Here is a 10779-nt window from a genome sequence, read left to right as displayed (position 1 = left end):
TTGATTTTTCGAATGATTCAAACGTTACAAATATTTTTTAACACAAATAAAAAAACAATTTACACTAAAACAAACCAAGTAAAATCCAAATGTTACCAAGAATATGATTGTACGATAAAACCCAAAATAAAAAAGAAAAGAAAAATGTAATTGAACAAAAGGTCAAGAAAGAAAGTAAGAAGGAGAAGGAACAGGAGACCCACTATCAAACGGTAAAGAAAGTAATTAACCAAAGGTAAGAATCTAACCCAACCATTCTCATTCAGAAATTTCAGAGTCTCAGAGAGGTCCCCCTACATTCTACTGTGGTAGAACAGTAACTTCCACAGTAAAAAAGGACCGAGTCGTCATTTGGGTCTCTATATAATCCCAGCATCCACAAACAGACTCATTTCCTTTACACTCTTTTCTTCTCACAACCACTACTCTCACTATTCCCTCCTTTTCCTTCAAGGGTTTTGATCTAAAGATTCCATTTTGATTATTCAGATCAGAGCAGAGGAAGATCTTCGATTTCTCTCCGGTCCAACTGTGAGTTATTGGGTTTATTTGTTTATACTTTCAACTCTGTGTTTTCGTTTTTTCTTGTTTGTTTGTTAGGTGTCCCCTGTTTGGTCGGTGAGAAAACAAAAGATTTTGAGAAGAAAGGAAATCAAAATTTTGGTCCTTAGAAAAACCTGAGCGTGGTATAGGAATCAGAAGCCCCCCGTTCAATTGTGCTTGATTCTGCTGCTCGGATTTTTCTTTTACTTTTATCGATTTTAATTGGTTCAAACTAAAGCCAGTACCGAACGTGGAAATTGAAGTTTTTTTTTTTTAAAGAATCTCCACAAGTTCTGAGATGTATATATATTTTTCAGTATTCTTGTTATTCTTTCAATAATCTGTTATCTGTATGTGGAAAATCGACCTACTTATTGTATTCTTAGAGAATGAATTTCGATTTTCATGCTTGAATCATTTGGGTTTTCCATGATCATATTTATTTGTCTGGTTTTTTTTTTTTTTTTTTTTTAATAAAAAAAATTCAATTGAAAAATGGTAATAACTGGGCTAATCTGAGCTAAATACGAGTCTTTCTTGAGTGGAGGTCCATGATCTCGTGTTCATCAAGTTAAAATATATTACTTTCGAAGTCCTACTTTTTCTACATTTTTCTTCCGGAAGTGAAAACAACGCTCTTCCTTTGGTTTTGGAGAAATAGGAAATCGAATAGGAAATACAATTCGTGTCAAAAGTATATCTACTGCATGATGGTTTTATTTTAGTGTAATGTCCAGCGCCATTCCATGATTTGATTCAATTAGGTCGAGTCTGCAACCTGAAGAAAAGAAGGAAAAAAAAGAGGGTGCTAGTGGTGGACAAATCTCTTAGAAAAAACAGTTCACTACTGAATCCATTTTTTTTTTTTTTTTTTTTTTGTGTCAAGAAATTTGTTCTTTGGATTAGATTATCAAATTCTTTCTGGGCTAAAAGTTAGTGAAAACTGTTCCTTGATCTTGTTATCCGGTTTCAGGGTCAGTTTTAAAATAAGTTTGCCAGAAAGACCCTGATGATTTTTGCTGTCATTATTCCAAAAAGTGAAAGAACTGTGATCAAGAGAGGCAAATGCTTTTGTGTGGTTTAGTTAAGTTTATTCTGCAATATTGTTTTAACAACTATTAGAGGCATTAGTTTTCTTTTTGAGATTCTTCATTTATAACGTTTATAATGCTTTCTTCTCATTAATCTTATAATTTGTCTTATCCTTCTATCTTATTGATATGTACTTCTGCTACATTTTTTTCAGGAATTTTGGTTTCCATACATAGCACCAGAGCAAGTAGTCGTGGATACTTCCACATTACAGAGGAGAACAGTATGCGTTGGTTGAGTTTATCAGTTGACGTGTTTCGCAAAGTTGTGCTGTTAAACCTATATTGCAGGGTTATTCTGTAAACCATTTCTTAACCAAATCCTGATTTTTTTTGCTTCTCTTGGCCTACTGTTCTTTGCTCAATTGACCATGGGATCCACTCGTTTTTTCGTCATTTCTTGTGACATGCATAGGATTAGCTGAAAAAGTAGAGACTAAACCTTGTTATAACACGAACTCTCCTTTTAATTCCTTTTCTTGCTGAGTATTTGTCTTGTCCCTCTAAAGTAGTCAAATAGTCAAGGGTTGAGAGAAGTGATGGTGTGCCAAGCAGCAAGCCAAACTAGATTTCGGGCCTTAAAACATGAGAGTGGGATCGCAGGGAGACCAACGATTATAGTAAGAGTGATTGCATGCTTTCAACCTTTGCAGGATTGCCAGGTACTCACAAGAAACATTTACAGTTTGGTCTTATTCAATTATTCTTTCCTTGGATAATATTTCTACTATCAATCAATCCAGCTTTTCTTATTAAGAAGCCATGAATAATACTATGTTCTTGTTGCTGTTTTCCAGGCTGAGTATTTCCGTCACTTGCTTAAACCTGTCACGTAGATTGATTCCTTTCTTTTCGTATCAAATTGAGCTGGAATTTGTAGATTTTCCTTTTCTATTCTTTGTTCCTAAAAGAAGCAGAAAGTATTTGAATCTTCCAGATTAAAGCATCAATCCATCTCCTGGTAGGTTTTAACTGTCTTACTGATTATTGTTGCTAAATGATCTTAAGTTTATTTTTGAATGTGTCTTTGTTTTGTCATTTTTAGGTGATTGTTTTTACCTGGATGGTTAAGGCCAACGAATCTCGGCTTTATCCACAGCATTCTGCTTGGCAACCATCTAAACTGAATTTCATGAGCACGGCATTGCAGCCGAGGCAACAGGAATGTTTGCCAGCATGTATAAGCCCTGGCACTTGCGTCCCCTCTGCACGGTTGGCATTGCCCAGGTTTGCAGTTCCTGGTATACCAGACTTGAAGACTGGACAACCAAATGACGCTCATGCATCTCTTCAATGTTTACCTCTTCACTTCCAGAGCTTGCTTCCCACTCCTAACCCATATCTTAAAGGAAGGCAATCTCCCTTGTCTCATGGGCTTGATGGGAATGCTGGGCCAAATGCAAGCTCTGGGTCTTCTCCAAAGAGATTCCTTATTTTTGATCAGTGTGGGAATCAAACAAGGCTAATTCATAATTCGGTTTGCCTCCCTGTCTGGAGTCCAGCTACTGTTACTACAAAACCAAATTTTGGTTATAAGTTATATGAGGAAGAGCAGGCAGCTAGAGTGAGTCCAACTGATCCAAGAAAGTACTTTTTACACGAAGAGTCAGGTGAGAATAACATAGCTAGTGAGGAAAGTGAGATGCATGAAGACACAGAAGAAATCAATGCGTTGCTTTACTCTGATGAGAGTGATGATGATGATGATGATGATTATGGTGACGATGATGAAGTAGCAAGCACAGGCCATTCTCCAATGGCCATTAAAGGGAGTTGTGCGAAACAAGAACATGTTGAATACATCAGAGAGGAAGTTGCTGGTTCAGATGGCCCAAACAAAAGGCTGAAATTGCTTGATGGTGGGTTCAAAAAATCATCACCGACGGACACTGCTAGTTCGGTAAAACTGGACAGATCTCTTGCGTATGACAGTGATGCAGAATCAGGCTATGCCATTGGCCGGAACCAACAAGGAGAGGAAGCGGGTTCTATTTTGGGCAAAAGGAGTTTTAAAAGGGATCAGATCCGTGATGCATTGAGAATTCTTCAGAGCATAATTCCTGGTGCAGAGGGAAAGGATCCATTGTTGGTTATTGATGAAGCTATAGATTACCTAAATAGTATGAAGCTCAAAGCCAAATCTCTGGGGGTGAACCGCCAATAGCTTGCGTACTAGAAGGGTTGAAAGAAAGGTGAAAAGGTAAGTGGTAAACATAGATTTCTTGACTTGAGTGATTGATGACTTTGAAATAAGTATTAGTGGCTATGGTTTTGTGGGGGCCCTTTAGCATCTTTTCCTGAAGAGGTGTGTATATAATGGGCCAATAAAGGAAAAAGATGTAATGTTATGGGGATGCACTTTGGTTGCTAAGGGTGAAGAAAAAAGGGTGTTTTTTTTTTTTTTTTTGGTTTGTTGACCAGAAATAATTATTTTATTAGCTTTTGGGGGTTTAAAGATTAAGAAAGTCACAAAGATCTGAACGCATGGGGGGTTTAGTGGTGGGCTGTGCTGTAAATGAGGACTCTTTTTCCCCGTTTGTTGAGAACCCCCATGGATTAAGTGCATGCGCGTTTGGTAATCAGGTCCCACTTTGAAGCCTCTTTTTTCTTGTTGATTTTATGCTTTTGTCCTCTGCCTTGATGTTGGTATAAGAAATCTAAAAGTATGAAGAAAGTTGCCGGTGTGGATGAGTGCTTGGAGTGGGAGCATAGTCTCTTCCATCATGCTACTTTTGGGGGCCCTTTTCTCATCAGCTCGTGTTGTAAAAAGGTTGGCGTGTTTTACATGAGAGCTCAGAGCTGTACAGTGATTTGTGGATTGTCTCGTGGTGATGCTTTTGTGTGTTTTGAGTGTAAAATAATTGGACTGCGAATAATGCAGCCAGCGCCTCTGGTGGGGGATGGGTGGCTGTCTTTGCCTCATGGTTTGTTGTTACTTGTTGTCCTATTTTGTGTCCTTATATGTGTGGTGCCTTTTTGTAAAACTTGAAAAATATCTCTTGTGAAATTTGTGATGTGTTTTCGTTTTTGGATTTGGATTTGGATTTACTATTAGTATTTACCTCCGGTGAAAAATTAATTTTCACTGGAAATCCCCTGATAACAAAATGAACGGACAAGATTGCTTTAATGAAAAAAAATTTGGACCAATGCTTCTTTGGACTTCCTGAATTCAAATTTTAACCCTTCTGTTTGTTGAAGTGCTTATTTTATACTTTCCCTTGTAGCACTTAATTGGGTTATCAAACACCTTAATTTGATTTTAGGGATAAAATATAAAATCTGTACCTGAAGGAAGATTCACTGCTTTGTAAAATGCTCTTTAAGGGTATAAAAATTGGCTTTTAACTTTCCGTGTTAAGCAAAATAACAATTTCTAGCTAATAAAATAAATATAAAAAACAAAAGGAATAATAATAATAAAAAAGGGGAGTTGCCAAATTCCTCTCACGGCTTTGAGGATGGTTTGACTATTTTTTTTTGGACAGATTTAGGGGTAGTTGGGCCAATACTATGACCTTTGGATGATTCGATTAGCCCTTTTGAATAGGATAGATTTGGGATGGCTGAACTTAGGGCTGACAATTTGGGTTGGCATGTTGGGTCGACTGACCCGCCAACCCTTTAAGGGTTAATATTGACACGATTTGTTTATTTAAACGAGTTAGACTTTTTAACCTTGACACGATCTATTTAAATAAGCGGGTAACGTGATACGACTTATTGATAAATAGGTCACGTTGGGTCAACTCAACACAATCCGACTTGTAAACTTATTTAATAAATAGAGTGTGTTAATACCTTTGCATCATATTAACTATTAATTCAACAATATATAAATTAATTGGAATTTTTTTTAATGATTTTTATGGAATATGACAAGCAATTCTCTATAAAATTAATTTATACCAAATCATTGTTTCCCAGAAAAAAACAAAGGAAATGAGAGAAACCACCGGTTTGGTGGAGGCCTAAATACATTAGAATAAGATTATGTATGGACATGCACACAAGGAAATAACGAGGTATCAGGTGTGGACCTAAATTACTGCGCATGGTGTTTTTTAATGTTGTTCGACATAATACATTATGCATGGACCTGCACTCAAGGACCAAAAAAAAAAAACCAGGTTTCAGGTTAAGCGGGTTTCTGGATTGATATATAAAATTTTAATTCGCTAATTTTGTGTCGGGTTCGTGTTGAGTTTGGGGTCCGGCCACCTCCTCTGGTCTTGGGGTGGCTGACGACTCTCCTCCCTATTTTTATTTTTATTTTTATTTATTTTTTATTATATCAAACACATATCATTTGTTATTGATGCTGGCATAACGGATTGACCGTTTTGTCAAATTTTTTTTTTTTTTTTTTTTTTTTTTTTTTTTTAATTTTTAAATATTTATATTATATTTTATATATAATTTTAAATTAAAAGATATACATGTCATTTATTATCTGGCATAGCATATTGACGATTTTCGTCAAAATTTCAGATGAATGTTGGAAGTAGGGAACTATTTGTCATTTTTATTTATAACGGAGAGTTTTTAGTCAATTTTTATACTTTAGAGAACTATCATTAAAACTCCAGGAACTGATTTTGTGTCTTTCGTTTGATTTATTTTTCCAGTTTTGGAGCCATTAATAAAACTGCAAAATGTTTGCACAAATATAATTGATAGTCGAATGGAGTTGACGTGTATTTGAATTTGTAAAGATTTTGGGCGGAGGAACAGATGTTGTAAGTCGAGTCGAGTATTGAATGTTTAAGTTCGATTCGTTTAATTTTTTTTTTTTTTTTTTTCGAATGCGAGCTGAGCTCGAGCTGATCATTGAGCTAGATAATTTGTTCAAGCTCTATTTATTTATTTTTTTAACGAACTCGATTTTGTTCACGAGCTACTCAATTAATTTAGTCATTCCGTATATAAAGTAAATGTTGTGATTGTTTAATATATATTTTTAAGTTAATAGTAATTATTAATTATTTAATTATGGTTAAGATTTATTGTTTGATTAGTTAGAGAAATTAACTCAAATCTTAAATAATCTAATCCCAATTTTGTATGTTAAAAAAGAAAAGAAAAGCCTATCCTCTATATTTAAACTCACTCATATATACACAAAGGCACATATATCTATACATAAATTCACAATTACAATAATTCAACTTATTTTTATTACATTACAAAGAAGAACATCTATTTTATTTAATTTTTTAAATAATGAACATGTTCTCATTAAAAAGTTAAAAATAAGATTATAAAATAATAAAAATAAAATTATACAAGCATATACGAATCGAGTCAAACTTATACAACCCGAGCTTGCATTTTTTGTTCAAACTCTATTCATTTAATAAATGAACATAGCTCAAACCAAACTAATCCGATTGCAGCCCGAATCTGATGAAGAAGGGTTGGTGTGAATAAATTTCAATTCAAAGTTCAAAGTAAAGTGAATGGCAATGAAAAGTTTCACCTATAATCTAGGTCTCCTAAAGTGTGTTGGGATTTGTAGCCTGGTTTGGTTGCAAATTCCAATTGCATAATTCTTATAAAAATAGCTGCATGATTGAACAATCGAATTATAGGGCACCAAGTCTCCTAAAATTGTGTTTAAGGTAAGGTCTAACTTACAACAGTAAGTAAGAAACTATATGTTTATTTGTCTGTTTGCTTCACATCTTATCTACATAGAACCCTATTTTGGAAAAGTGTCGGTCCAGCAGCAGAGAGAATAAGAGGAGGAAATAAATTTTGCATGGACAATATGAAGGATCAATATGCTCTTTGTCTTTGATGATATATATATATATATATATATATATATATGCTATGTTGTAATCCCTCTTTGAGCAATGAAGGAAAAAAAATAAGTCATGAGCAAGGGGATTCTTACCATAAATTTCTGCTTTGATGCTACGTACCCACGTAAATATTTACATGTTGTCATGTTTGCACCTGGTACAATTTTGACTTCTTCAAGAATGAAAAGTTTAAATCCAGAAAATGATTTACGGTTTTTAAAACTGTAAATCGTTTTTCAAAAATTAAAGAGTCTTTTACGGTTAAACTGCAAAGATTTCCGTTGATTATCATTTTCGGTTGCACCAAACACTAAAAAATTAGTAAAATATTTTACGCCTAAACAAACGAAGCATAAATAAAACTTTGGCATAAAATCATGTTTTAGTTTGAGTTTGCCTCGAAAATTTTAATATTCTTCAAAAATCAAAACTCCAGAAAGCGATTGATTTGTGAAAATTAAAACTATTTTCAAAGAGGAAACTTCATTTTAGTCTTTTGATGCATACATTATTCTCCATCCAATTTTCCAGAAAAAGTTTTCCAACCAGTTTCTGTTTCACATAAAATGAAAGATTTTATGATTGCAAACGTGCCAAAGTTTTTACCTTTTCCTCTTCATAACTGCAATGAAGAGGAGAATAGGAGAAGACAACATTATTAAACATGGTGTAAATGAGCAATAATTTGTGCAGACTTTGATTTGTACAACATTAAAGAATCAACTACAAATTCATCTCTAATTATATTGCAAAGCATAGTTTTGACAATATTCATGGTTAAAAATATTCATTTTGTAATTGTGGTAAAAACGGGAAGAGTAAATCTGCATTGCTATCCTTAATGCGTTAAAAATCACTTTTACGTTATTCCTGGAGGCTATTGTTTATGCCTAATTTTTTTAATAACAGATTTAGGTTGTTGCTCATAATAAATTTGGTTTATTTAAAGTGTGGGTATAAAATGATTTTTGTTATAATAAGGTTTGGGGCCTAGCCTTTTTTTTTTTTTTTTTTGGGTAGGACCAAGCTTAATTATTTTAACCCAAATATATGAATTTATACATTTGTATATTATATTTTTGTACATGGGATAGCGGAACATAAAAGTTATAGATCGTATTTTATTGTAAGAATTTTGTTTGTATCTATAACTGATGCAGGAGGAAATCAGACGCAACTATAGAATTAATTGGTCTATGATGTGGCGATGTGATTGGCTTGATTTAAGCAAAAAAGGAAAGGGTCAACTACTCAAGAAGGAAAGAAGAGACCTTTAGCAAGTTGTGATTTAGAAGATATTCTCTACCAATTGTCAACATCCATCAAGGGAAAGACCAAGAAGGAAAGAAGAGACTATCACAAATCTCTTGATTCATCTTTTAAAGAATTTCCATAATTATATTTACGTAGTCGTTAAGTAATATTATAGTTATTATATTTTCCCTAATATGGTAATTCTTTGGCACCAAATATTTTCCATTAATTTGGAGATATTCTTTGGCACCAAGTATTTCCATAATATGCTTATTTGTATTTATTTCAAGTCTTAGGAGATTTTATTAGGGTTTTGCTATTTTTGGTAAAATCCTAAAGGTCGAATTTTCAGCTATATTAGCCCCGCTTGTAGGCGTTTTTCCGACAGTTGTCTCTGTTTTCTTTGGGGTAATTTTCCTGTTTTCTTCCTTGCAAATTGTTTGTTGATTAGCCTACAGAATAATCGCTATTATGTTCCGGCGTCAATAACTTTTTAACCTCATAGCGTGTGGCTATGATTTTGTAAAGTTTTTTGCTTTGTGATGTAAGAGCTTTATGCTCGTGATCTTGGATCAAAGAAATACTCAAATCTTTCGTTAAAAAATAAAAAAATCAAAAGAGGTAAGAGGACCATGGTCAATACCGGCCCTCCCCTCCCTCTGTCTCCGTCTATGGACACAAATTATGAATATATGCTATTTGATGAAAGTTGCTTTTTATCTTATATATTGTCCTTTGTAAACAACAAATAATCATTTTGATAAAATAAGTTCAACTGAATCCTCAAAGTAATATATTCACTTTAATCTTATGCTATCATGAAAGATGAATAACGGCCCCCATTTTCATTGCTAATCCACGAAGAAAAGAAATGGCCCCTACAAGTGAGAAGAAAAGGGTCAAAAAGAAATGCCATGAGGGCAGTGTGATGGACACCCGTGTTGCCACATATCTCTTTTCTTCTATTTTTTATTTATTTTTTCACATCTCTTTTTATGAAATAATCATGATTTCTTTAATCCCTTCTTCTTGTTGGTGATCATTACCTCAATTGACGCAACTAATCGCGCCAAATTGTCTCTTTTATAATTTCTTAGGCTCTAGACTCTAGAGCATTTGACATGTAATTGAATATATATCTTCACACAATATTATAGATTATTTACTATGATTACCAACAAAATCCTTATGCTAGATGATGTAGGACACATCAGGAGTCCTTGATGCTTGGTTCACGTCAAGACAGAAATTTTTTACAAATCGGTTTTTAAGAAATTTCATACAACTCATATATAAGATTGACATGTGTCCATTGGAATATAAGAAACACATGTTTTAATATCATGTGCTTCTCACATGCTTTTAAGCATTAATAAAAAAAAAAACAAATGCTTCTCATATGTCTAAAGGACAGATGTTAATCTTATATGTGGATTGTATGAAATTTCCCACAAACCAGTTTGTAGGAAATTTTTGTCAGTTCACATAATTAGGATTATACAATCAAGCAGTTATTAACCGCATCTAATCGCTAACAGGTACACAATAGGGCATGAGTTCGAATCCTACAATAGGAATCTATATACCTGATTAGTGTAAACCACTTTGGTTCTGATTGATGCCCTAATGGGGCTCTGTCAAGTTATGGCTCAAGTTAGACTTGAGGGAGCGCCTGCGATTTTCACCGTCCAGGCCCCTCCTATGCGGTTCCCAGTGGGTAGGGGCTGCTTTGGTCACGCCCAAGTAGAATAGCCACAATTGATCTCCCCGGCCTGCCAGTTTTTTATTAGGAAAAAAAAATTGTAATAGAGGGTTTTTCAATTAGTGCTCTAGTTAAAGTTATAATTACGTTACTAATCATAGCTATCATCTGTATGGTCTATCCAAACCCTTAATCATTTTTTTTTTTTTTTTTTTTTTTTTTTTTTTTTTTTCTGTAGGGTTAGCGCTGTCCCGAGGGACTTGTAATACAACACCGATGCCCCGTATATTCTACGTATACCATCATATGCTAGTAGCCCGACCGAGTCAGACCTCAGGTGGCCCACGCTACTAGTAAAGCCGTAACCGTAACCCCTTCATTT

The 10779-nt window shown here is 34.2% G+C and overlaps 1 protein-coding gene across 1 annotated transcript; it reads left to right on the top strand.

Moving 5' to 3' along the window:
• Nucleotides 1–393: 393 nt before the first annotated feature.
• LOC133881631 (transcription factor bHLH143-like) lies at nucleotides 394–4662 on the top strand. The gene is made up of 4 exons (XM_062320600.1): nucleotides 394–531; nucleotides 1790–2296; nucleotides 2432–2595; nucleotides 2680–4662. The coding sequence occupies exon 4, from the start codon at nucleotides 2698–2700 to the stop codon at nucleotides 3796–3798; it is 1101 nt and encodes a 366-aa protein (XP_062176584.1). The 5' UTR covers nucleotides 394–531; nucleotides 1790–2296; nucleotides 2432–2595; nucleotides 2680–2697; the 3' UTR covers nucleotides 3799–4662.
• Nucleotides 4663–10779: the final 6117 nt, after the last annotated feature.

This window comes from Alnus glutinosa, chromosome 11 (genome assembly GCF_958979055.1).
Source record: "Alnus glutinosa chromosome 11, dhAlnGlut1.1, whole genome shotgun sequence".
In the NCBI taxonomy this organism is placed as follows: Eukaryota; Viridiplantae; Streptophyta; class Magnoliopsida; order Fagales; family Betulaceae; genus Alnus; species Alnus glutinosa.
The sequence above is the reverse complement of the archived record's forward strand: the minus strand, read 5'-3'. Positions and strand labels throughout refer to the sequence as shown.